The 27976-nt window shown below is 43.0% G+C and overlaps 1 protein-coding gene across 1 annotated transcript; it reads left to right on the plus strand.

Moving 5' to 3' along the window:
• The first annotated feature begins 116 nt into the window (after positions 1 to 116).
• On the plus strand, positions 117 to 27955 carry mthfr (methylenetetrahydrofolate reductase (NAD(P)H)). The gene is made up of 12 exons (XM_031311805.2): positions 117 to 334; positions 4327 to 4590; positions 5621 to 5859; positions 7195 to 7305; positions 9352 to 9545; positions 19029 to 19279; positions 20426 to 20560; positions 20993 to 21173; positions 25521 to 25703; positions 26757 to 26858; positions 26949 to 27068; positions 27599 to 27955. Exons 2-12 carry the CDS (start codon positions 4346 to 4348, stop codon positions 27881 to 27883), a joined length of 2046 nt encoding a protein of 681 aa, XP_031167665.1. The 5' UTR covers positions 117 to 334; positions 4327 to 4345; the 3' UTR covers positions 27884 to 27955.
• The last annotated feature ends 21 nt before the right edge of the window (positions 27956 to 27976 follow it).

Raw genomic sequence — 27976 nt, forward strand, 5'->3', positions numbered from 1 at the left:
TCAAGTAAAGGATCTGAATACTTCTTCCACCACACGGATTACATTGATGTTGCTGTGCGTGTGTTACATTTCCCACGGCACGTAAACGCAGCATGAGCAGCTCCGCTACAGTTAGATGGGTTGTGTGGTTGTGTTCGCTTGACAGACTGCGGTCAGTTCTTATTATACATCTGAATAGTCCAACCCTCCATGGTCCCACCCTTTTACACATATGGTGCCACCTTCTTATCATACATGCATGTGTCCCACGCGCTGCAGCAGTTAATATTCTGTCCATATTGTGCCCTGGATGGAAGACCGTCGGGGACACCGCAACGACAAAACGCTGGGGAAGGTGGGAGAGGCTTTGTTGTCTTTTCTGTTGTTGTTTTTTCTCAGCGTAAACAAACTGGTTTTAGCATTAAGTGCAGTGTGGTAGAGTGTAGCCTGAGTTAACGTTACGTTACGTTATTTCTATTTACGGCTAAATTAACAACCAATGCAACATCTCATGGGGCATTTTGTCTGTAAATAACTTTCAATAAAGTTTTGCTCCAAAATAAAAAAATAAAAATAAAAAAACAACCCATGTCATGAGGGACGTAGTTAACGTTAGCTGTGCGCAGCCCAGGGTGCTAGCAGGCCGTTGTTATGTAATGTAATGTAACGTTAGCATGCTCTACTACTACTGCTATGTTAATTACCTGGGTATACATCGAGCGGCTCGTGTCGCTCTGTATTTTGGGAGCTAAAGGTTATTTTACCGACATGTATTAACGTCACAGATCAGCCGGTTTCTAGCTAATCTTTGCAGCAAAGCATGGTGTGTGGGGCGGAGGCATGTGTAGTCTCTTGTGCATAAATTAAGACTGCAAGCAGGATTTAAACGAATATAACTTTAATATAAACTCGCCCCCATAATCTTCTTCAAGTACTGCGAATTCAGTTGAGAATTGTTTATTTTATTTCGCAACTTTATTGGCAAATTCTCACAAACGTGTGACACAAACAATCGTAGAACAGTTGGCATCAGACTTTTAAAAAAATGTATAAAAAAATAATATATATATATATATACAAAGCAGTTATTATCCTTACAAGGAACATTGCAATCTTACATGATGACATAACATATCTGCACTTAAGAAGAAAGTACTTAAATACACAATAAGAAAAAAAAAGAAGGTAAACAAATGTAATGTAAAAATTTGAATTGAAAAGTAGGCTATGTAATCACCTTTCATGTCAAAATAGAAAATTAACACTTTTTTTAAACGTTTTTGTCAATTTTCGACGTTTTTTTTTCAATGTTTTGTAGCAGTTTTCAACGTTTTCGGTGCCTTTTCCACCACTACCCAGTATACACAAACACCAACTAATGACCTCATTTTCACACTCATTTTGTTTTTAAATTTATAATCAATAAACCACGTTTAGCCTATTGGAAATTATATCTAATTGTTGAGTTTTATTAGGGCTGCGTATTGGCAAGAATCTGGCGAGTATAATTTTAGAAAAACTAATATTTAAAAAAGAATGGTTTTGTGCATAAAAGTCAAAGAAGTTTACTTTAGGTAAACAATTCAGTACACAGAAAATCAAACTGCCAGTTTGGGATTGTGGTTCACAGGTTCTTAGTGAGCTAATGTTTATATGCTAAAGTAGGCCAAAGTTCAGCCATAGCTACGTTGTTAGCTTCTAGCAAAAAGTCAGGCACTGTTAGGTACTGTTAGGCACTGCTAGGCACTGCTAGGTACTGTTAGGCACTGCTAGGCACTGTCGGGCACTGTTAGGCCCTGCTAGGCACTGTCAGGCACTGCTAGGCACTGCTAGGCACTGTTAGGCACTGCTAGGCAAGGACACTAGTGGTGCGTCTCAGCATAGCCATCTAGTGGTAGGGGGTTTAAACACAACATAAACGTGAACCACTGTCTTACATGAATATTTTTGCACGTAAACTAAACAAATAGGTATAATAGATATAGTATTGCTAAATAAAATATCGCGATACTCAAGTGTATCGATTTTTTTCTTACACCCATAGAAAGTATACATTATTTTGACTAATAGTTAAGGCCAGGGGATGTTTATGGATAAACACAGACTGTCAAAGTTTAGTCAGAATAATGCTAAAAAAATTTAATAAAACACCCAAAAGTCAACTATAGTAGTGCACTGATCCTTAATTTGACTTGTGAAGAGTGTTTTGAATGGAACCATCGCTGTTACTTCTGGCCAATATGGTTAAAAGAAACCCAAATTCGTAGAAGAAAAAATGTAGAAACTTTGAAAACGGGTCAATTTGACCCGAGGACAACAGGAAGGTTAAAGAAAATCTTGTATATAAATACTTTTCTTAATATTAATACTTTGTATAGACTCAAAATAATTCGGAAATTCAATTCTGAATGGATTAAAAGCTTGAATAGTACAACTTTTTATTCATTCTGTATGACGCTGTACATCCAAAAAATAATATAGTTACACCTACATGGGACACTTAGCCTACATGGGACACTTAGCCTACGTGGGACACTTAGCCTACGTGGGACACTTAGCCTACATGGGACACATAGCCTACATGGGACACATAGGCTACGTGGGACACTTAGCCAAAGTGGGACACTTAGCCTACATGGGACACATAGCCTACATGGGACACATAGCCTACATGGGACACATAGGCTACATGGGACACATAGCCTACATGGGACACATAGCCTACATGGGACACATAGGCTACATGGGACACATAGGCTACGTGGGACACATAGGCTACGTGGGACACATAGCCTACGTGGGACACATAGCCTACATGGGACACATAGCCTACATGGGACACATAGGCTACATGGGACACATAGCCTACGTGGGACACTTAGCCTACATGGGACACATAGCCTACATGGGACACATAGGCTACATGGGACACTTAGCCTACATGGGACACATAGCCTACGTGGGACACGCACCCCCGTTTGAGAAACACTTAAAGGCCCTGAACACCCACACAGGTGTTTTCAGTTAATGTGGCTGATTGGGCCTCTTCCCAGGACCGTGTGGGTGTGGTGAGACTGATTCATTGACATCTTCCTGAGTCTCCTGTTAGTGCTGTTGCACCGGTTAGGGCGGGACAAATGACAGCTTTATAATTCTTATTGGTAGAAAGAATTTTGTGACTTTATAATAAGTTCCCATTAAAGCAGGATTCAGTTGACTTATTTTGCAAATGTAAACACCCGACAGACATGATGATCTCCAGGTAAATATTGATATTCTCTCAAGCATCACTTACATCAAACAGCGGTGGAATGTAACTAAGTACATTTACTCCAGTAGCTACTGTACTTAAGTACAAATGTTGAGGTACTTGTACTTTACTTGAGCCACTTTCGCGGTATTAGTACTTTTACTTAAGTAAAGGATCTGGATAATTCCGCCGCGGACATTTAACAAAACCAAAGTGAGTTGGATGGAAGATTACCTTTAGGGCTTACGTGCAGTTTAGTGTCCCAAATTATTTTCCAAAAACTAAGTGTCCCAAATGATGAGGGTCTTATTTGAGACATCTTAGGGTTATGGGTAGGGTTAGGGTAGCACAGGTGGTTTAGCAGGTTCACAATTAATTAAGGACACTGTTTGGAGTATTTGTGACTTTATAATAAGTTCCCATCAAAGCTCCGGCCCATCTCCAACCTGAGCAGAGTCTAATCAGCCAGAATATCTGAAAACACCTGTGTGGGTGTCCAGAGGCCTTAAAGCATGGTTTGGATATTTGAAATTTGGATTCATGAATATGATATTTACCAATTAACCCTCCTCAAATTTGGCCTATTTTCAAAAAGTTTCTATACCAAATTTTCAAAAGAAATAATGTGGATGGCTCCCTACAACGCTCTTTGCAAGTTTTATTCAATTTTATAGCATTTGAAAACATTTTTTTATAAAAGAACATTGAAAAAAAAATGATAAAAGTGTCAGAAAAAGCTTCAAAAACGTGGGAAAAAAAACTTTGAGAAAAGTGACAAAAACTTTGAAAAAAGTGACCAAAACATCAGTGGAAAAGCAACAAAAGTGATCGAAAAAGACGCCCAAAAATGTTAAAAAAAAAAAAAGTTTATATTTTGGCCCAGAAAAACAAAAAGTTGCACGGTTAATGGGAAGACAACACAAGGGTTAATACCACAAAGATAATACATGTTGTCAGTAGTTTCTTTGAAGTCGTAACCAAATATATGACACACTTTTAAATAAGGGTGTGGTCTGGTATCGCTCAAGATCAAAAGTTATTTGACCTAAGAGAGTGAGAAAGATTTTTGTTTTTGTGTATTCTTCTCTTTTTCTCAGTATACGTTAATTTGCCATCATGGTGAACCAGGTTCAGCGCGGGGACGGTAGCTGGCAGTCATGCAAGAGCGACTCCAGCGGAGCCAGCAACAGCAGCGAGAGCTCCAAGGAGAGCTCGCGGAGTTCCACGCCGGTGCTGGACGTGGACCGGTCCGACCGTCTGCGGGACAAGATGCGGAGAAGGATGGAGTCCGGGGACCGCTGGTTCTCGCTGGAGTTCTTTCCCCCGCGCACAGCCAGCGGAGCTGTGAACCTCATCTCAAGGCACGTAGAATCAAACTGGATTTAAATGGAATATTGCGTTTGTTAACACTAGCTGTGTTTCCATCAACGTATGTTTATGTGCATTTTGAAGTATCGCATTAGAAAATGTTGATGGAAACGGTAAAATTCGAAAGAAGTTTTTACTCTCACTTGAGGTGGTTTTTGCCTTTTTCGAAAAAGAATTAAAGCGCAAAATGGGAGATGGAAACAGCTTTGCCGAATAAGTTGTGTAAGATTTTAGTACCGCCTCAGCGTGTTTGGTCGTCATAGCAGCACCGCAGTAAACTGCTTCTTTTCTTTCTTTAAAAGGTCCCATGGCATGAAAATTTCACTTTATGAGGTTTTTTAACATTAATATGAGTTCCCCCAGCCTGCCTATGGTCCCCCAGTGGCTAGAAATGGTGATAGGTGTAAACCGAGCCCTGGGTATCCTGCTCTGCCTTTGAGAAAATGAAAGCTCAGATGGATCGATCTGGAATCTTCCCTTTATGACGTCATAAGGGGAAAGGTTACCTCCCCTTTCTCTGCTTTGTCCACCCAGAGAATTTGGCCCACCCATGAGAGAAAGAGAGAGACATCATGGCTTTCAAACGAGTGAAGCAGTTTCAAAATCTTTGAAATCTTTTGAAATCTGAAGTCCAGTATTGAGTGAGAACGCGTCTTCAATTCAGATCGACAACGGTCAGTTTAAAAGATTTTCGTCAGCTTTAGAGACGCGGCGAGCCGAGCAGACTGCTCCTCATTTGCAAAAAGTTGGCTGAATTCAACTTTGTGCAAACGAGGAGCGGGCAACTCGACGCCCCGCTTCTCCAAAGTCCCCGCGACGCAACCAGAATGCATTGCACGGCTGCTCACATAGAAATGAATGGGAAGCGGGAAAATGACGTTGACAATGGACACACACCTTTAGATTTGAAAAGAAGGTGACTGAAAGTACAAAGATAGTCTCAGAGCATTATAATTAACCACGGAAGAATTGTCTATAAGCAACAGCCGGACTAATTCTTCTAAGCGTGTGATTTTGCTGCAGATTTGACCGTATGGGCACCGGAGGGCCCCTGTTTATCGACATCACCTGGCACCCAGCAGGGGACCCGGGCTCGGACAAGGAAACCTCGTCTCTGATGATTGCCAGCACAGCGGTGAATTACTGCGGCCTGGAGAGCATCCTCCACCTGACCTGCTGCAACCAGACCAAAGAGAAGATCAGCGGCTACCTGGCCAAAGCAAAGCACCTGGGCCTCAAAAACATCATGGCCCTGAGGGGAGGTAGGACAGATCTGTTCACATTCTTAACTACATGAGAGGTTGTAGAGCTTGTCAACTAGTCTATATCAACCACGTTTCATTTCCCGGATTGCTGCGTTACCGCCAGAAATTCCGCCGGATGTCCCTCTTTTTAGGCCGGATGGCTGTTACCTTCCTCTTTCTTGGTGTTGGTGTTCTAACCTCTGGTGGATTTGTGAGGACTATGGTTAACTGCTCCTCAGATCTCTGCAGGGTAAATCCAGACAGCTAGCTAGACTATCTGTCCAATCTGAGTTTTCTGTTGCACGACTAAAACAACTTTTGAACGTACACATGTTCCACCAAAACAAGTTCCTTCCAGAGGCTATTTTGCAGAGGCACCGTGGCACTTAGCGCCGCCCAAGGCGATTGTGATTGGTTTAAAGAAATGCCAATAAACCAGAGCACGTTTTTCTCCCATTCAGGAATGTTGTGTGGACTAGCCAGAACTGCCCCCACAGTGCTGTGGATTATCTACTATTAAATTAATTGCCAACTATTTTGATAATCGGTTTGAGTCATGTTTTTATGAGGAAAAAGTCAAACTTCTCTGATGTCAGCTTGGTAAATGTGAATATCTTCTAGTTTCTTCTCTCCTCTGTGACAGCAAACTGAATATCTTTTGAGTTGTGGACAAAACAAGACATTTGAGGACGTCATCTTGGGCTTTGGGAAACACATTTATTTTGACATTTTATATTAGAAATAAGACGACAAAGCCCTCATAATGTCCACAACTCAAAGATATTCTGTTTACTGTCACAGAGGAGAGAAGAAACTAGAAAATATTCCGGTAGAACAGGTAGTAGTCGCTCAGCTCGCCGAACGCTGGAGACGAGGAGTTTCCCCTGAAGACATCAACAGCAGGACACCTTTTAGTTGTTTGACAACTTCACCATTCTACACTAATGCAAAACAACATTTTTAGGGCTGCAACTAAAGATTATTTTCATTGTTGATTAATCCGCTGATTATTTTCTGGATGAATGGATTAGTTGTTTTGTCTCTAAAATGTCAGAAATTGTGGATCAGTGTCTTGTTTTGTCCACACACGCACATTCAACAAGCTACAATCAAAGAATTTGATTTATGTATATACTAAATATGCCAAAAAAGTTGGCGATTAATTTAATAGTTGGCAACTAATCCATGAATCGACTAATCTTTGCAGCTCTCTACTTCGCTCCTGCTGATTGGTTAGTATCAAATAATGTGATGTTTCCACATTGGAGTGGGAAATTAGAGTATAGCTCTGGAGATCGTCATAGTAATGTATGTCGACCAGCTATAAGGTGTGATGTTGTAATATCTCCACAGACCCAGTGGGAGCCGACTGGGAGGAAGAGGAGGGAGGCTTCAACTACGCCACCGACCTCGTTAAACACATCCGATCTGAGTTTGATGACTACTTTGACATCTGCGTTGCCGGTATGTTTTCAGCCTCCAGATTGTGTATTTCTCTTTTTTTGTGTGTGTGTGTTTGAATTTTTCTGAGCTGCTGTAACAAGGGAATTTCCCCAGTGTGGGATCAATGAAGTCTATCTTCTCTTATCTCTCGCCTGTAGAAATATTTCTATAGTATAGATGGGTTATTCTCAGTATGAAAGTTGTGTCCCCTGTATAATGCATAGACTTGGGAGCACACAGTTAGTTAGCTCAAGCTGATTACCTTATAAGTTCAGGAATCTGAGTGTGTATTAGAGAGGAGACACACCAAGCCGGTAATCGGGCGTCGGACCGCCTGGCGAGGTCGGTGACTCGAGTCTGTTCGGTGTGTTCCGTGCCGTCGTCCGGAGGAGGAGCCGTCGGCCTTCATTTGGGCCGACCTGACATGCTCAGTCAGAGACAGGGCAGTCGGGACTCACCTGGAAATGGGGAGCGGATGAGCCGCTCAAAATCTGACAAATCTTTTAAACGGACCTTTGTCAATCTGAAACGAAGACAAATTCAGCAACTGTACGGCCTATTTCTCTCTTAAAATGTTTTCAGAAACACGTTTCGGTGAACTATTTTAGTACAATATGAGATCGTATTCTGAATGAGCCGCCATGACAGTCTGGCTGTGAATTTCCGGAGAAAAAAGACCCACGTGACGCGTTCATCCAATCAGCTGCCGGTTTTCATTTTCTAGGAAACAATCGGACTGTTAATGGAAACAATACAGAGCAGCGCCGCCTGCTGCTATGGAGGCGTATTATGTTTCGCGCACGCGCAGAGCGTACGCTCAAGTCGGCGTTTCTTCGGTGTGTTCTGAGGCACTTTTTGGACCTCGGGGACCCGACTGATCAGTTCGACTGGCTTTTCTGCCGACGGTCGGCCGTCTTTTTGGTGTGTCAGCACCTTTAGACGCGGGACACACAGAAAGTTAGCTTAAGCTTTGAGTGCCGTATAAGTCCAGGAATGAACCCCATATACGTTGTCTGCGGTCAGGGATACTTAGGATCTGTTTTGTGTACCCACACGTGTGTTTGAACTGGACTTCAGCAAACTTAGCTTAACTGACCTTCGTCTCAGATTGATCCTTGCGTTCTTGTAAACTTAAGTCCGAAGTAAGAAGGCGCGGGAATTAATAAATTGGAGTCAGATTTGACAGGCCTTAGGTCCTTATTTTAGACATAATTCCCTACATGCCTCGCACAATATACGTCACTTTGCTAGCTAGCTAGCTAGCTTAGCTCTGTTCCACAACACATGTAACGTTATCTTACCTGATGTGTTTTATCAAGTGAAGTTTTATCAGCCGGGAGGAGAAAAAATGAGCGAGATCTGCTGCTCGTGTGAGTAACGTTACATCCCGGTTAGAGGTGCAACGATGAATCGATTAATCGATTAGTTGTCAACTATTAAATTAATCGCCAACTATTTTGATAATCGATTGTTTGAGTCATTTTTTTTATTTAAAAAAATCAGATTTCTCTGATTCCAGCTTGTTAAATGTGAATATCTTCTAGTTTCTTCTCTCCTCTGTGACAGTAAACTGAATATCTTTTGAGTTTTGGACAAAACAAGACATTTGAGGACGTCCTCTTAGGCTTTGGGAAACACTGATCCACATTTTTCACCATGTTTTGACATTTTTATAGATCAAACAACTAATCGATTAATCGAGAAAATAATCGACAGATTAATCGACTATGAAAATAATCGTTAGTTGCAGCCCTAATCCTGGTATCCCGGTACCAAACACAGATATCGTAGCTTCAGAGAGACGCCACTTGGAGACTCAGAAGTGTGTAGTCTTTCTGATGACGTATTTTCACAGTCTGATACTTCAACAGTTTTACGACAAACTGAGACTTTCTTCACTTGGCTCAATTAAAACAGGATCGAAAAATAATTCATCTCTCCCCGTTCACTACTGTACATATCGTCTCCGAAATAAGGTCCCATGGTTGGTCCACCGAAAGGGGAGGGACTTCGCCTCTCTCTGTTTGAAGTATCAGTCAGTGATTTTAAATATGTGTGTATGTGCAGGGTACCCTACAGGCCACCCCGAGGCAGAGAGCTACGAGGAGGATCTCAGACACCTGAAGGAGAAGGTGGACGCTGGAGCAGACTTCATCATCACCCAGTTGTTCTTCAGGGCAGACACGTTCCTCAAGTTCCTGGACGACTGCAGGGCGATTGGTATCACGTGTCCCATCCTACCGGGAATCTTCCCCATTCAGGTAACTCACTGCTGCCTCCACAAACAAGTTAAGTTATTATCATGAAGAAGTCACAGGTTGAGTGCTGAGGGAATCACACTGGGAAACTCGTTCTGAGAAAGGCTTGTATCATGCGGATGCGCCAACAGTGTTGTTGTCATTACTTTGTGTTGTAATTCCTCATGGGAGGCGACCAAAACTACACACTATAGCTTAAATATGGCCCTACATTAAGTAAATGCTAAAAGCTAACTGGAGATTTGAAAATATTACTATGTCTAAGTTTCCAACGGAGCCGTAAAAAACTTACATTTAAAAAAAAAACAACTTCATACATTAAGGGCCCTATTTTACCGGTCTAAGCGCAGGTACATTTAGGGGATGAACAAATCCACTTTTGGACTTTTTAGCGGTGGAAAAAAGGGTCCGTGCGCCGGGCTCATGGTCCTCAATCAGAGGTGTGTTTTGGGCGTAACATGCAATAAACCAATCAGAGATCATCTCCCATTCCCTTTAAAAGCCAGGCGCGTTTGGACCTTGGCGCATTGCTATTATCAGGGTGTCCGCAGGGTTTTAAAAAGTATTAAAAGGTAGTAAAATGAAATTAGTAAAAATGAAGGCCATTAAAAGGCATAAGGTATTAATCGCCATTTTACGAGGTATTAATTTTTTGAATTATTTTTTTGCAAACTATGAGTTGTCAATTTAAGTTGATCTTGTAAAGTTCGTGTGATATTATATCCATCGCCGCGTGCAAGTTTAAGAATCCCACGCCCGAGTGGTTAAGGTTATGATAGGCCCTGTACCAATGGAGTTACGTTACCTTGCGTAAGCATGGACGCCTGGCCAATAAATGCTATTGAAGGGCGGGACTGACGGCGCAGATTACAAAATGAAGGAAGACAATAGGCTCGTTCGAGATGAGCCAGATCTGCGCAGAATTGATCACCGGCGATCGCCGCCCAATGCATGCTGGTTAGATTTGTGTCCGACTTGATCCCGACTTGCTCTGACGTCATGCACACGTGAGCAACGATAACCTCACGAGATCAAGGCGGCCGCAGTTTTTAGAGCCAGGCGCTGTAGTTGCTCTCCACCAAGGGGGTAAGCTTCGCTTCAGAGCTCGAATCTCCTATGGCGCCATTTTGATGCTACAAAGCCATCACCCCCCGTTAGCATCCCATTGACTGCCATTCATTTTGACGTCACTTTGACAGCGAACGACTTTACATCTGAAGAGTTTAAAGACTTTATTTGTCCATTGTTTATTTCTAAAGAAACACGACAATGTATAAAAGGCTCCATTACCTTGTACCTCACGTTATGGCTCCGTAGCAGACGTTTTTATAAAAATAGGCTAACGATTGTGTCATAACCACGGGACTTACTGTCGCATAGTAGAGGAATTACCGTATAGTACAGGAGAAGCTCGCAGGCAGTTTGGACTTCCATTAGCTGTTTAAGTTTAATTACTAATGTTAACTAGCATTTTAGTTAGCAATAATTAGCCTGTGTCTATGTTATCTCCTTACATATACCTACGCTCTCCGTCTCTGCTAGATTGGGAATGATTGAGATTTCTCTTGGCACAGCTACCAGAAGACTTCCAACTTTCAGACACGTTGCTCACGTCACATTTACGTCGTCTCTCTCAGTTGGAGGCTGCTCAGTAACGCTCAGCGCTCACCGGAAAAGTGCTTCTAACGGCCTTCACTGGTCTCCGTCCAGAGGCACGGGATCTGTTGGTCCATTCTTATATACTGTCTATGCTCTCCACCGCAAGACCCAGGCGGACTCCAAGCATGCTGGGAAACGCCGGCCTCTCAGCTGATCTAACAGCTGATTGGTTCACAATCGACTCAACATGATAACGTTTTATGTAAACTTTTTATTGATTTTGGCGACGTTTAGAAGTCAGAGAGACTAAATCTGTTCAGATGGGGATACGGATCATCTACAGCAGGGGTCACCAACATGGTGCCCGCGGGCACCAGGTAGCCCCCAAGGACCACATGAGTAGCCCTCAGGCCTGTTCTAAAAATGAAAATTGAATATTGATATTATCTGTTTCCCACCTTGTTAAGTCATTGTTGATAATTATTGTGAAAAATCATTAACATGATCAGTGTCTTCACATAGATGAGTATCATTAATCATTAATAATCATATATAACTAAAGGCAAACTGAGCAAATTAGTTATTTCAGAAGAGTGTATCAAACTGGTAGCCCTTCGTATGACTCAGTACCCATGAAGTAGCTCTCAGTTTCTAAAAGGTTGGTGACCCCTGATCTACAGTCTGTTGTTAATTAAAATCAGCAACAGATCGCATGTAGAGCATTTTAACAGCCACTCTGTCATAATTAAAACAACTGGAGACTGTATAGGAGCTGATATATGGGTCTGATAACATTTTATTAAATCGGAATCGGACCATAGTGTTTCTGTCACTTCCTGTTCAGCCTGAAGGCTGCTGGTATCGGCTGTTTATATACTGTCTATGGCTGGAAACTGTCCGACTTGACAGCGGATTTTTGTCACCGCCCCCCGGCTGCTCTCGTCCACTTTACAGGCGCATTTCATCTCGAACGAGCCTAGTGAATATAGCGAGGGGTTAAGAGAAGAGACAGGGGAGAGAAAACGACAGAAAGTTTGGGATCATTTTAAGCTGCAAACATGCTACTACATCACCTCAGTAGAAAACATCCAGTCTGCTCATCCATTCCATGGAGCGACCCCGACACAAGGTAGATAACTAACGGCTGCTGCTCTCATCCACCGCGCTGTTTTACACAACTATCCTACAGCATGCTACTCTGCAAATAGCCATGTTTTACCAACAAGCTAAAACGAGAGCTGTCGGTTTGTAGTCTAACTGATTATTAGTTTGCTACTAATCTTGACATTTCTGTAAACTTAGGCCGGTTACACACTGGCATGAGCGTGGCGTTTCTGTTGCGTGTCAGTTATGTGGCGGCTGCGTGGATTTTTCTCTGTCTTTACACGCCAGGAAGGTGTCTGACCGTGGATTTCCACAGGATGCAGAACGTCTGCGGACCGGCTCCGCTGCGGAACGGCTGCGTGCTCCGGACGCTCTGCGTATCTGCTCCGGAGGGCTGCGGACTGACGGAACTGGGACGGAGTCGGGAGGCAGACGTTCTGCAGTCAGTGGAAATACACGCACTGACTTTAATGGAAAACTAATGACTCCGACGTTCCGCAGAAATTCCGCATCCAGTGGAAATTGCCGGTGACGCGCCGCTGCTGCTGCTAGCCTTGTCTGGACACATGGATGTTTCCCATTGATAAAATGAATTACCATGTTAAACATAAATATATATACTGATGATTACAGCAAAGACGGCGTCGGCAGTATTGACGGCAAAATAGGCTCCAGAATATTTCATTCTGTATTGACAGGTGCAATATTAGAAAATCGATTTTTTTTTTTTTATTACATTTATATATCTGCATTTATATCAAAACCTCGAGACTTTCAAACATCAACATGTCATTTATTAATATGTATTTGTGTCTAAATGACATATACACATCTTTTCGTATTCTATTTTGTCTGGAAACGTTTCCAACACGGTTGCGTGTAGCGTGAAAAATAGGCGCTGGTCCTATTTCTAGCTTGCACGCGTTGACGCGCGTGTCACGCAGGCGGTGTGTAAGCTCTAACCCATTGGCGATTTTGGCTCAAGCCCCCCTAAATTTCATCTCAGCCCCCCTAAAAATATGAAAATTAAAAAAATTTAAATAAAAAAAGAATTCATTTAAAAAAAAGTGCTTTAAGTTAGAGTTTGCCAACTTGTTAGAGGACAAACAATTGCAGCCTTTAGCTGAGGCTCTATCTAATCTGTCAGAGGGAGAGCGGGAGACGGTTTTGAAGTTTAATGTTGGTAGTCCACAGAGAAGAAGTTGGTAATTTCATGGCGCTACCCAAATTGAAATGTCAACTAAAATTGCTGAATGTTAAACATTGTGTCAAATTGGTCGTTATTACTGTGACTTATAAAGTGTCAGGTTTAGTTCCATCATAGTGTTTATAGTGTCAAAAAACATTAGCTGGCGTTGTTCTTCAGTAGCTAGCTCAGAGATTATCGACTAATGAGATTCCTGATTTAGCAAATTACTGATTTTTCTTTTGCAAGGCACTGTATCCGTGTCACATTCTCATTAGGGGCTGAGCCCCCCTAAAGGTCTGATCCTAGAATCGCCCCTGCTCTAACCTGTTAACATGGGAGCCGAAATATAAACGGACACGCCACGCCACACACCGGACCATGCCGGTGATGTCTGCATTCTTTATTCTTTCTCCTCACTCAGTATATTAGCCTTCTTAAAATGTGTCCCCCAGAACAGTGTAGTTGAATGGACCTGCTGTAAGCTTTGTACCGTCACATTTACCCTCTGGTTAGTAAACAGCTCTTTTGCATATCCAGTGCAAAGAGCCAGAGGCAAGAAGGGGAAGGGGGTGAATAATATTTACATTTGGGCCACCGAAAATGTACTTTTGGCAACAGAATAAGGGGCTTGGTGGCCCATGCGGCCTGTGCTTAAAAATATTAGCATCTATCCCTGTTATTGTATGCAATTTAGGCAATAAAAAAGGTTGCTTTTTCGAAAAAAGTAAACCTCTCTTTTGTAGATTTGCTATTGCTGTTTACTGTAAAGCAAAAGTATTTCTTGTCCGATTAATCGGTTGATTACTAAAATAATTGATAGCTGCAGCACTACTGTTTTCTTGTATTTCACTTGCCTCATGGAATATTTTCCATGTGTACTCATTTGTGCATAAGGTGTCTGTACATACAGAAGAAGGTCCACTTAGTTTTAAGTGGTTATAATGGCACCAGTGAATGCTTGTTTCTTTGAACTGCTGTAATTTATCATTTTATTTCATCTATTAATTTTATTCTGAAGGTGGAGTAAATGCAAGATCTTTCCAAAGTCAGTGAGTCTCAATCTATTCTGTTGACTTTCCCTATCTGCATTGTTCTATTGGCCTAGAGAATGTAGTTTTATGAATCTCAAACTCTGTTTAATGGTTAGAAACGTGTTGCCGTATAAACCTATGCTAACCTGGCTCTAGTGACTGTAATTCTGCACCAAGGCTGAATTTCGGGAAAGAGACTTCAGATACAGTATTAGGGGACCACTAAGGTCTATATAAAAGAGACTTCAGATACAGTATTAGGGGACCACTAAGGTCTATATAAAAGCATCCAAAGAGCACCATGTCGTGGGACCTTTTAAAATAACAATGAAATGCTGCGTTATTGACTTTAGATCAGAGGCCTGGGGCCTGTTGCAGAAAACCAGGATAAGGGATTAAGCCAGGATATTCAGGTTATCCTGGATGAATTTAGCTTTGACTTGGTTGCACAAAAGCAGGTTGAGTTAAACCCAGCCAAGTAACCATGGAGATTTATTCTTTGCAGCTAGCCTGCTCCAGAGCAGGCTAGCAGGGGGATCCTCCCACACCGTGCAGCAGACTCTAAAAGGGGACTTTTAGCGTCAATAACGACGACAATGGCACCTGACCAAACGTCCGTATTTTACCAGATGGGAGTGAGAATGTGTTGGAACGCCACAAAGCTTCTTAATCTTTTTATTTTGGTGCTGTCACTTGTCATCTTCGAGCTTGGGAGTGAGAAAAAAAATATGAATTATAGGCTACATTGTTTTACAGATATGCTTAGTGTGTATTGAAGTCACTTCTTTTTCTAGTTTTTGTCCAGTCATGTTTGTTCTGTATGAACATTTAGAATAAGACAGCTTATAGAGATTGGTGCATATGGTTGTAAAACATATTCTCTCATTATGAATAAGGGTTGGAAATTAAGCCTGGTCCTTAGGGTAAATTTCCCGAGGAACATTAATTCCCTCTGCTCACTTTTAAGGCAAAGTAGGCTAAATAATAAAACATTTTATTGATATAGTGGTTTACAGGTTACTCAAAGACACTTTAGTGTAAAACCAGCACATTTAGCATATAAAAATATACAGCAATAAAACCAACACATAAAACAAGCATATTAAAGCAATTAAAACAGAATGTACAACTTTGTAAAAACGTGGAGTGATTAAGTAGATTTTTTTAAAATCCATACGGATTCAGTCGGTCTGCTATTGTGTGTCGGGCTTTTTCTCTCTGTCTGATAACAACAGCTGCATTTCCCTTTTTGCATATTATATGTTTCACCTCTTTGTAATTTTCCATTAAAAGCTGCTGCTCAGCGGGTGGAACATATGCCGCACACGTCTTTTACATTTCTGCATCAGTAAATCTGTGATCGATACCGTGGTCTATTTAAGAAAGCCGTGGACGTGCACTCAGGGCATGAAGTTAACTTTTTTGACCACCATCCACCTGCCACAGGGACTTTTTACCAGCCAGTTTTTTTTTTGTGTCATAAAGGTGAAAAACAGGAATTGCTGTGTCTCTATGATCCTGTCCTGTCCTATTGATGGTAGCCTACTCGTGGACATTGCGCCGTCATCACGTGCTGTAGTAGGGGGGCCCGCCTTGATAATCCTGCATAGGGGCCCGGTGTTGGCTCGTTACGCCACTGCATATAAGAGATGAGATGACAAAATCAGGAGTAGCCTACGCGCACCACAACAACAACAACAAAACACTGGTGAATGTGCACCATAACACATGAATGTTTTTTGTATAGTTCTTAAAAATAAAAAAATAATAAAAAGGAAACTTGTTTTGGGGAGAATAATACTTATTACTATTAATTAATTACTCTAGGCTGAGATTAGGAACTTTACCAAAAAGGCTCAGGATGCTGCAAATGTTGGTATAATATGATAAAGGCTGGTGGATTTAAGACACAAAAAAAGAATGTATTGAATGAATCAAATATGAACATATCTGTCACTATCAGTGGCTTGTTGATCTTTACATTGTTAGTTAATTTCCTATCCTGGCCTGGGACACACATTCATACGGTTTAATAAAGTACTTATTGGACTTTAACTTATCATTGCACTTACAATAACGAGAGTAGCTGTCCTCAATTTAGGTGCGTGCGTGCGCGCGCGCGCATCAGTCGCGGGGGAAACGGAGCAGCCCCGCCCGCTGCAGAGAGCCGACAGTATTGAAACAACAGCAGCTTCATTGACAGCGTACATTGATGTTAAAATGGATACAGGTTGGCAGGACGGTCTGAAATGTTTTGCACGGTCTTTCGCTGTATGTTTTGTTGGTAAATGTGAGACGTTCGAGTCACACACACGTCTCGTCTTCATATCAGAAACTAGGAAATTAACTCTACCCGTTCTCACTCCCGCTTGTGGCTGCACATGGGACTGCTGGCATTGTGTGAGCAATGAAAATGCGATAGGGGGCCCCGGCTGTCAATCAATGTCTTCCAGTGATGCGGGCCCCTGATTGGACCAGGCCCGTAAGCAACGGCGTACCCTGCTTACCGATAGTTAGGTGTCTGAATCACTCAATTCTCATTGGCTACCCGCCAACGTGGCAGGTAGATTGACAGTTTCACCCGCCAATCACAAAAGTTACCCGCATTTGGCGGGTGGGCGGGTGCCAATTTCATGCTCTGCGTGCACTTATCCCAGCTATCTACACCTGGCTTGACATAGCTTCACCTTCTCATCCTGGCTCGGCAAACGTGCAACCGATTAACCTGCGATGAGCGGACCACACTAAGTCAAGCTGCGCTTTTTCAGTTATCCTGGATAAGCAAGATCAACATGCCCTGGATTTCTTTCAGTTACCCGGCTTCACCTAACCTATCAACCGCGGTCCCGCATAACCTGTGTCACGACGGTGGTTAACAACTAGTTCAATCAACCCAGGGTTTCCCAATCTAGCAACGGGCACGTTCACATAAAAGAGGCGGTAATATGGGGAAATATCTGGAAATGAGATGGAAGACTTTAACAAATGCTGAGTCCAATGAGTTCAGACTAATGCAGCTTTATTCACACAACAAACAAACAAACTTTCATGAAAGCGACGTCAACAGTTGACATGCACCAAATGTATATGCCAAGGTTTCTCTCCGAGAAAGGGAGATAACCATGTGTACACACTCCTAACAGCATGTACCCATAGTGTCTCAACAAACATCAAAATAACTCCTCCTTTATACTTTTTGTCCTCACACAATCCAGGCTATCTATTTCAGTGGAACAGTTACTTCAAACTACACCTTTTAAGGCCGATGCTCCTAATAGATTCACACATTCCAATCTATTCCTGTGGGTGAAGGTTGTCCCCAGACTAACCTTCTTGTGTAGTACACTACATACAAGATATGAAATACATTTGAAAACCTGAATGCTGAAATATCCAACCTATCAGGCGGTGTTTGCACAGCATGACCAATCGCAAACGTCTACCAGAGCTGCATATTTTACATAAGAAGAGCAAACTGTAATACTACATAAATATGAAGATCACAAACATGGTTTAGCAGGCAAAACGCAACACAGTCGCTGCTTCCTAAAACAGAAAGGAAAGCTGGCAAAAAAAAAAGCTGACGCTGTTATGCGTAAATCACAATGCTTATCAATATCACTTCCCCATCAGTCAGACACAAGATCTGACCATAATTACACTTGTCCTTTCCATAAAATGTCGTTGCTTTAGCTTATTATTTCAGTTGCAACCCTGGCAGTGCTAAGTGATTGTGAGAGCAAATAAAAAAATATAAAAATATAATTCAAACCGATGTGCACATTGGCAACACACGGCTCAAGAAGCCGACAAATAGCTTATACGTAATTCCCTCCGCTGAAAATCTATATCTTTCATAAAAATACCAATCAGGGAATCTTAACGGGGTTGTCGGTCTCTAAATGTTTTAACTTTTCTGAGCGCACCTCTCTCTCTCTCTCTCTCCGCCCACCGAGCTCCAGCTGATCTTCTAAGAACGGTGACGCCGTTATCAGTCGAGTATTGATTGGTCAGTAGGTGGTGCTTTAACACCGGTTGATCTCTAATCTCCAACGTAACCTGCTCCCGAGCAGGTTAGGTGTTCAGCATAAGTTACCACGGCGATTTAACCCAAAAACAACTGATCCACCGTCGTGATACACAAAACCCTGGGTTGAACCTGAAGTTACCTCGTTAACGGCAAATCTTGCTTCGTAGTACAGGCCTCAGGTTTTTGTTGGTCAATGGCACAATCCTTTTCCGCTGTTTAAAGATAGCAATATTCCCAGAATGCACCTGAACACACCTCCCTGTAAGACCAGCTCGCCCATGGGCCACAGATGGGCGCAGGTGCATTTGCTATTTAAACGACGTGGGCGCTGGACGGGAAACTGACAATTGCGTCGGTCTTAAACTAGCAAAGACATTGCGTTGGGCTTTGCGCTGTGCTGCGCCGGGTGCAAGATAGGGCCCTTAAAAATAATTCCCAGTGGCTTAGGCCACCAGGCTTACAATACACTGGGGGAAACACTGGTTTCAATCAATCACTGGGATAAAGCTGGACTTTAACGTGTTCCTCTCCAGGGTTACCAGTCTCTGCGTCAGCTCGTTAAGCTGTCAAAGCTCGAGGTACCGGAGGAGATCACCAGAGTCATCGAGCCTATCAAAGACAACGACGCTGCCATCCGTAACTACGGCATCAAACAAGCGGTGGAGATGTGCCGCGTGCTGCTGGACAGCGGCAAGGTACCGGGGCTCCACTTCTACACCCTGAACCGAGAGGTCGCCACCATGGAGGTGCTCCGCCAGCTGGGCCTGTGGATAGAGGACCCCAGGTCAGTCATCCCGGTCGCTCCGCTTGCTTTACAGCACGCCGGCACTTTGAGCAAAAGTCAGAAGTAGTCGTGGAGTTTTAGGAAATTTGCAATTAGCTGAAAAAAGATAAAAAGCAAAACAAAGTCACGTTTCCTGCAGGATCCTCGTGTGGGCAGAATACGACATTTCATCAAAGCAGAGTGATGTGACTACAAACCAATAATAGGAGTACTGCATCCTCATTTCCTGTCACATCTAACCTGATACGAGCAAACATACAAGACCTTAGAAAAGTTGTTGTTAGTTGTCATGTTGACAACACGCGTCAGTGGGGCCGTAAACTGCGTCGCAACTCGCTGGGAGGAGAGCGTCCCGACCATGGATGTATTATGGAAGACCAGTGTTTCCTTTAGGATTTTTTTAGCAGTGAAACGGAACTGGCACTTCGCTGCATCACAAACTAATATATTTATTCACCTCTATTCACACACAATGAGGCCTATTTTCTGTTGTGATTGAACTGTATTTTTTGAGTTGCTATATAGGCCAACTTTGATCTTGACATATAGGCTAAACATTCTGTAGCAAATAACAATAACCCCACTATTAGTTACATTATCTTAATGCAGTGTAACTACTTCAGCATGTAAATAATGCACCTCAAATACAAACGTGGGCGAGGGCGTTCAGCAATCGCTATCGAATCAACAGCCGCGTGCAATTTAGCTCGCAGGTGAAGAATAAAAACAACAAAAATCAGCAGTTAACTTAATTTAAATTTGCAAGACCAGGCTTAAATGAACTGACATGTTATAATGTTATAATGCTAATGTTTGCTAACTCCACCATACCCCCCATGCCGCGTTATTATGGATCCCACAGAACTTGTAGGCAAGTCCCACCCTACGAAGCAGCCTGATTGGTTGGTTAAGGTTAGGATAGCCGACTGGTCAGGGGATAGGACTTGAACAAGTCATATCAGGTTACTTTGCGTAAGCATGGACGCCTGGCCAATAGTAGCGTGTGAATGCTATTGAAGGGCGGGTCTTGCCTAGAAGTTGCGCCACATCGTTAACAGAAAACTTGCCAGACAAAGCTGTCACCCATCTTGTTAAAACAATTTCAGAGAGTTTCAGAGCTTGTTTTTTTTGGGGGTTTTTTGCCAGGCGGCCTCTTCCCTGGGCAGTGAGCGCCCATCCCAAACGGAAGGTAGAAGATGTTCGACCCATCTTCTGGGCGTCGCGGCCCAAGAGCTACATCTACAGAACCCAGGACTGGGACGAGTTCCCCAACGGCCGATGGTACGATTGCACATGACAAAACTTAAATGTCCATTTCCTTATTAATCGCCAACTATTTTGATAATCGATTAATCGGTTTGAGTAATTTTTTATGTAAAAGTCAAACATCTCTGATGTCACCTTGTTAAATGTGAATATTGTTCTAGTTTCTTCTCTCCTCTGTGACCGTAAACTGAATATCTTTGAGTTGTGGAGAAAACAAGACATTTGAGAACGTCATCTTGGGCTTTTGGGAAACACTGATCCACATTTTTCACCATGTTTTGACATTTTATAGAAGAAACAACTAACTGAGAAAATAATCGGCGGATTAATCGACCAAGAAAGAAAAAATAGTCAGATGCATTCCTAAAAATGTTGTTTTGCATTAGTGTAGAATCGTAAAGCCTGCTGTGAAACAACTAAAAGGTGTCCTGTTGTTGATGTCTTCAGGGGAAACTCCTCGTCTCCAGCGTTCGGCGAGCTGAACGACTACTACCTGTTCTACCTGAAGAGCAAGTCGTCTAAAGACGCTCTGCTGAAGATGTGGGGCGATGAGCTGATGAGTGAAGAGAGCGTCTACGAGGTCTTCACCTGCTACATCACAGCCCAACCAAACCGCAGCGGACACAAGGTACTAGAGACGGAACGCTGAATGCTTCTGATATGTAGACGACTGATAGTAACATCTAATTCAATTCTATTTATAGTATCAAATCATAACAAGAGTTATCTCAAGACACTTTACAGATAGAGTAGGTCTAGACCACACTCTATAATTTACAAAGACCCAACAATTCCAGTAATTCCCCCAAGAGCAATCATTTTGTGCGACAGTGGCGAGGAAGAACTTCCTTTTAGGGAGAAACCTCAGACAAACCCAGGCGTAGCAGGGCACGGCATAGCAGGGTGTAGCAGGGTACCTAGCAGACAGACAGACAGACAGACAGAAAGGAGCTATAAAGCTAGGACCCTCTGTCTGTCTCCCTCTCTGTCTGTCTCCCTGTCTGTCTGTCAAATATGTACCCAATGAACTTGGGTTTGGAATTTGGAGCAGTTTGGACAGCGTTGGATATTGGATATTAAAGCTTTAGTGCGTAACTTTTTGATATTAATGAACATCCGTTACATTCAAGCTATTGCCAAATGAGTTAATACAAAGCTAATTAAGACTATCAGCTCCACTAACTCTCTGGATTTCTCAGTACGGCTATGTTCAGAAGATTGTGTTGTCCGGCGACTTTCGCACGCAGAAAATCAAGTCAAGACAATTACCTTGTGCAAGCACTGAAGGCTTGTATCGTGGACGCTCCGACAGCTTTGTTGTCATTAATTAGAATTCCTCATGGAGGAGGGAGAAACTACACGCTACAGATTTAAGAAACTGTGAATAAAGCTACATTAAAGGTTGAGGAAAAGGTTGAGGAAAACAAACACTTGCATAACGTTGACTTCACTTCTTCTGTGTCTACCCTTCACAATAAAAGTCCAGTTTAAATTCAATCCGAGCATTTCGCTAAGATGAAACTCAATAAAAAGGCATTATTTTTGCCGAAACAAAAGCCAGACGCTATATTGTAGTAAGTTGCTGAGAGCTGTAAATTTTAATATTTTGTGAGTAGAATCTGAATCTGCAACAAAGATTTCTCTGTCCGCTAAATGTAGTACAATGTTTTCCTCTGAAGTACAAGTACACAGTAAGCCAGTAGTATACAGTTGGGTTGCTTTGGGGTCCTTTTGTGAGTTATTTCGGGTCACAATGGATCTGGAGAAAGCTGCATGCAGCAATGCAGGAGGCCAAGCAATCAGCCCGTTCCAAACAGGCAGGTTTACTTCTTTCTTGTTGTGCATTTTTTAGGCTATGACGTTTTTTGTCACATACAGCAAACATCTCCTCACTATCTGCTAGCTGCCTGTCCCCTGAACACACTGTAAAAAACATCTCACTATCTGCTAGCTGCCTGTCCCCTGAACACACTGTAAAAAACATCTCCTCACTATCTGCTAGCTGCCTGTCCCCTGAACACACTGTAAAAAAACATCTCCTCACTATCTGCTAGCTGTCTGTCCCCTGAACACACTGTAAAAAAACATCTCCTCACTATCTGCTAGCTGCCTGTCCCCTGAACACACTGTAAAAAACATCTCACTATCTGCTAGCTGCCTGTCCCCTGAACACACTGTAAAAAACATCTCACTATCTGCTAGCTGCCTGTCCCCTGAACACACTGTAAAAAACATCTCACTATCTGCTAGCTGCCTGTCCCCTGAACACACTGTAAAAAAACATCTCCTCACTATCTGCTAGCTGCCTGTCCCCTGAACACACTGTAAAAAAACATCTCCTCACTATCTGCTAGCTGCCTGTCCCCTGAACACACTGTAAAAAAACATCTCCTCACTATCTGCTAGCTGCCTGTCCCCTGAACACACTGTAAAAAACATCTCCTCACTATCTGCTAGCTGCCTGTCCCCTGAACACACTGTAAAAAAACGTGGTCTCTGTAGACAGCCCAGGCTCCACAAACGGCAACAAAAACAAACTGCGCCAACCTGCACCACCAAACATAACAAACAGTCTTCCAGCCAATAACCGACCAGGAGGATTTGGTTGAGCCATCACCGTAGCAGCGTTAGCACGTAGGCTACTTTCACAATGCGCGTTCATGACTGTTTCAGGAAGCACGGAAGGGAGGGGGAGGGGATGGGAGGAGGAGGAGGGAGGGGCGAGCTAGCCTCAGTTTTTGTTTGACAATACTTCGAACATCAAGAAGTAACGTCACCCAACATCCCTTAGGGAAGTGGTTCCCAACCTTTTTTCCTTGGCGCCCCCCCTACTTGTGTCTAAGAAAAGCTGAGCCCCCCCCTCCGAAACCGAAGTTGAGGTAACGTTCCCTTACTTTCTTTTTTGATACAGAGGAGTTATCAGGAGGATTGGTTGAAGGTTGTTTCATGCAGATAAACGAGAAACGTGTTACAATTTATGATGCAAATTAAAACGGATGAGAGAGGCCTTGTTCAGAGTTTGTACAGAATGAAATGTAACCTTCACAATAGTAATCCAGGCATGATTTTATCATATTAGCCAGCTAATATTCTGTTAATTTTCATCCAACTAACTCATACAATACACAAACTCTTCCACATCAGACAACCGTAAAAAGTTTTTTGCAAAATTTCAGGACTTTTTTTCTCTTGAAATTACAGCATTTCCACTCTCTTACTCTGCTAAATAGTCTCAGGAAGGAACTTGTTTTGGTGGAACATTTGCACCCCGCAAAGAAAACGCCACATCCAATATTAAATGAAGTTAACTGTTGACACGTTACAGTAACGTGAGCTATTTAAATTAGCTGATACATGGTTAAACCTCATTGGCTCTTACCAGTGTATCTCTGTGTGTACTTCGTCCACAGCAATCCCACCAATCAGTTCCAAAACCTCCCAGTTAGAGAGGAAATGACCTAAACATATTCTTTGTAAATCTTTCCAATCATTCCCTGAAAGAACCAAGCAGGCCTGACTTGTTGTACAGTCAAAAAGTGTGTTGTTGTTTACGAAACGAACAGAGTTTGAGAACGGCAACATACAGAGAGAGGAAGGTGATTATCCTAGAAACATACTTCCATTGATTCCAACTAGCATTTACTTAACACTGACATCTGTACACCAACCTTCATTTATGTAGAAGTTAGTCTCGCATTGCCAGACCCTCCTCCATAGCGCTGCGGAGGAGGGTCTGGCTAGTCCACACAGCATTCTGGGATGGGAGAAAAAGGTGCTCTGGTTTATTGGCATTTCTCTAATTTCTGGTTTAAATTAAAGAAATGCCAAGGTGCCTCTGCAAAATAGCCTCAGGAAGGAACTAGTTTTGGTTGAACGTGTACGTTCAAAAGTAGTTTTAGTCGTGCAACAGAAAACTCAGATTGGACAGATAGTCTAGCTAGCTGTCTGGATTTACCCTGCAGAGATCTGAGGAGCAGTTAACCATAGTCCTCACAAATCCACCGGAGGTTAGAACGCCAACACAGAGACAGAGGAAGGGGACGGACATCCAGCCGAAAAGCGGGACATCTGACTGAATTTCCGGCGGCACGGAGCAATCCCGGAAGTGGAACGTCATGGATATAGACTATGTAGAAGAAAACTTCACCGCTCTGTGCTCCCTGTTCAGGGAACTCGCTTTGTTTTATCTAACGTTAGTAGAAGCAACGCTCCCTCTCTCCGATCGCTCCCTTCTTTCTCTAGCTAGCTTGACCACTTTGATACTGTAGCAGCAGCTGTTGTTCAGTCCCTCCAGGATTTCGCAGCCTTTTTATGAGATTGTTGCGGACCAAAATGCCTGATTTTGCGGGAGGTTTTGTAAAAAATTGCGATAAAAGTTGCAATGTCTTTTGTATGTTTGTTGCAATGAAGTTGCGGGAGACATTTAAAGTTTTTTTTTTTTTTTTGTATAGTTCTTTAAAAATAAAAAGGAAACTTGTTATGGGGAGAATAAAATTACTCTGGGCTGAGTTTTCCTAGTAACCTTACCAAAAAGGCTCAGTCTTTCGCTGTACGTTTTGTTGGTAAATGTGAGATGTTCGAGTCTCGTCTTCATATCGGAAACCAGCGCTCCCTCACTCCCGCTTGGTCAGTGGCTCTCAGAGTCACATTATACTGACGGGAAGTCTGGCACGTGGGACTGCTTGGGAACTCCGGCTATGGGTCAAATTTGCGGAAAAGTTGCGGTGATTGGTCAAAATTGCGAGTCGCACCAAAGTCGCGGTGATTGGTTGAATTCGCGTGAATTGGCGCGATCGCAACATCGCAAAATCCTGGAGGGACTGGTTGTTACAGCAACAAAAGATGCTCTTGGCTGCTTTTTGGAAGCAAAACCTGGCTTTTCTTTTTATTATACAGTACTACAAAAATGCCCTAGTTAACTTTTTCTTGTAAAATAAAAAGTGTGATCGTGGCCTAAGGTTTTTTCCTCTGCTAGGTGATGTGTTTGCCGTGGAACGATGAGCCTCTGGCCCCGGAGACCAACCTGCTGAAGGACGAGCTGGAGAAGGTGAACCGACGAGGAGTCCTCACCATCAACTCCCAGCCCAACATCAACGGAAAACCCTCCACAGATCCCATAGCCGGCTGGGGGCCTGCAGGAGGCTACGTCTTCCAAAAGGTAGGAAGACTTTCTGTCTAGTGCCTTTTGGATTAAGGGCTGCAACTAACGATTATTTTCATTGTCGATTTAATCTGTGGATTATTTTCTGGATGAATGGATTAGTTGTTCGGTCTCTAAAATGTCAAAAAAAAGGGTGAAAAAAAGTGGATCAGTGTTTCCGAAAGCCCCAAGACGACGTCCTCAAATGTCTTGATTTGTCCACAACTCAAAGATATTCAGTTCAGGAGAGAAGAAACTAGAACATATTCACATTTAAGAAGCTGGAATCTGAGAAGTTTTGACAACTAATGGATTAATCGAATCATTGCAGCTCTATAACAGAGTATAGCAGCACTTTCTACAGTGAGAACTTACCAATAAAGGCTTCTAACCAATAACTACACATGTTCAAGCAGGAATGTGACCCGAAAATGGCGAGAAAATAGTCTCCCATTGCCAGACCTTCCTCCACAGCGCTGTGGAGGAAGGTCTGGCTAGTCCACCCAGCATTCCAGCAGAAAAACGTGCTCTGGTTTATTGGCATTTCTTTAAAACAATCACAATCGTTTTGGGCAGCGCTAAGCGCCGGACAGAGCCACGGTGCCTCTGCAAAATAGCCTCAGGAAGGAACTTGTTTTGGTGGAACATGTGTACGTTCAAAAGTAGTTTTAGTCGTGCAACAGAAAACTCGGATAGGACAGATAGTCTAGCTAGCTGTCTGGATTTACCCTGCAGAGATCTGAGGAGCAGTTAACCATAGTCCTCACAAATCCACCGGAGGTTAGAACGCCAACACAGAGACAGAGGAAGGGGACGGACATCCGGCTGATATGAAGGACATCCGGTGGAATTTCTGGCGGCACCTGAACAATCCTGGAAGTGGAACGTTGTGGATATAGACTAGCGAGAAAATAACAACATCTGCAAAACCAAGCCTACAGGTTTCCTGGCGATTAATTTAATAGTTGACAACTAATTGATGAACCTTTGCAGCTCTGTTTTCCATGGATTGGTGAGGGAACGGGGTGATTTTGTCCGCTGCTTTAAACCGTTGTATTTTACCTCCGACAGGCCTATCTGGAGTTCTTCACATCCAGTGAAAATGTGAACGCTCTCCTCAAAGTACTGAAGAAGTATGAGCCCCGTGTCAACTACCACATTGTTAATGTGCACGTAAGTTCGGCCAAAAAGCACATCATTCATCGTGTCATTCCGTGTCTGTGTGCGAATACGTATTATTCATGCTGAATATTTTGCGTGCAGGGCCGTAACCTGACCAACGCCCCGGACATGCAGCCTAACGCTGTGACGTGGGGGATCTTTCCTGGCAGGGAGATCGTTCAGCCGACCGTAGTGGACCCAGACAGCTTCATGTATTGGAAGGTAAGACCGAGAATGTCCTGCTTAATGTTCAGGGCTTTAGGGATGTTTTTTTAAATGGAGTCTGGTGGGTTTAGCGCTAGCGACTTCAGAGCTGTTTCTGGTTAAAAAGAAAGGTCTCAAAGATGTTTTAAAGGTCTATCTCTGTAGGGATCCTTTACATAATGTTGTCAGACACTTAGAATATTAATCTGAGTCTGTCAGCGGCAAGACAAGCACTTTTGTGAAGGTAAATACAAGCTGGACAATTGTCCTATTAACTTACATTGTAGCTTGTTGCTGCCAACTGCAGCGATCTCACTTAATACTGGACCAATGTCAAAGATTGTTGTTCCCATCGGTCACTTAGACACAAAAACATAGGAACATAGGGTCCAGGTTGAAAAAAACTGTAGTTACCCTTTAAGATTAGGTCAAATTACTAAACAGGAAATTAATGCGTAACAAAATGCTGTCAAGAAGCACATTGTGTTCGACACCCGCAGGTTTTAGGACTAGCCCGTCTCTAACCGTTGTCCCATGTTTCCACTCAGGACGAGGCCTTCGCCCTGTGGATCGAGCAGTGGGCGAAGCTCTACGAAGACGAGTCTCCTTCACGGATGATCATCAAGTACATCCACGACAACTACTTCCTGGTCAACCTGGTGGACAACGACTTCCCTCTGGAGAGCTGTCTGTGGAAGGTCATCGACGATATGTTCGAGCTGCTCGACGCAACTCCAGAGCCGCTCGACGCAACTCCAGAGCCGCTCGACGCAACTCCAGAGCCGCTCGACGCAACTCCAGAGCCGCTCAACGAGGGAGCGGCCTCCGAATAAAATCAACTTTTTTTTTAGGGACAGAAAGAAACACTACAGAATGGTCGATATTTTATGCATTGCCAAAAAAACGCTGCTACTTACAAAACAGAT

Source organism: Sander lucioperca, chromosome 12, assembly GCF_008315115.2.
Source record: "Sander lucioperca isolate FBNREF2018 chromosome 12, SLUC_FBN_1.2, whole genome shotgun sequence".
NCBI lineage: Eukaryota > Metazoa > Chordata > Actinopteri > Perciformes > Percidae > Sander > Sander lucioperca.

Bases quoted from the DNA above. Each gene is read 5' to 3' on its own strand.
- mthfr (XM_031311805.2), top strand. From the start codon at position 4,346: ATGGTGAACCAGGTTCAGCGCGGGGACGGTAGCTGGCAGTCATGCAAG. The intron at 5,860-7,194 runs GTAGGACAGATC...ATATCTCCACAG, and splicing joins CATCATGGCCCTGAGGGGAG to ACCCAGTGGGAGCCGACTGG. The intron at 21,174-25,520 runs GTACTAGAGACG...TTCCTCTGCTAG, and splicing joins CAAACCGCAGCGGACACAAG to GTGATGTGTTTGCCGTGGAA.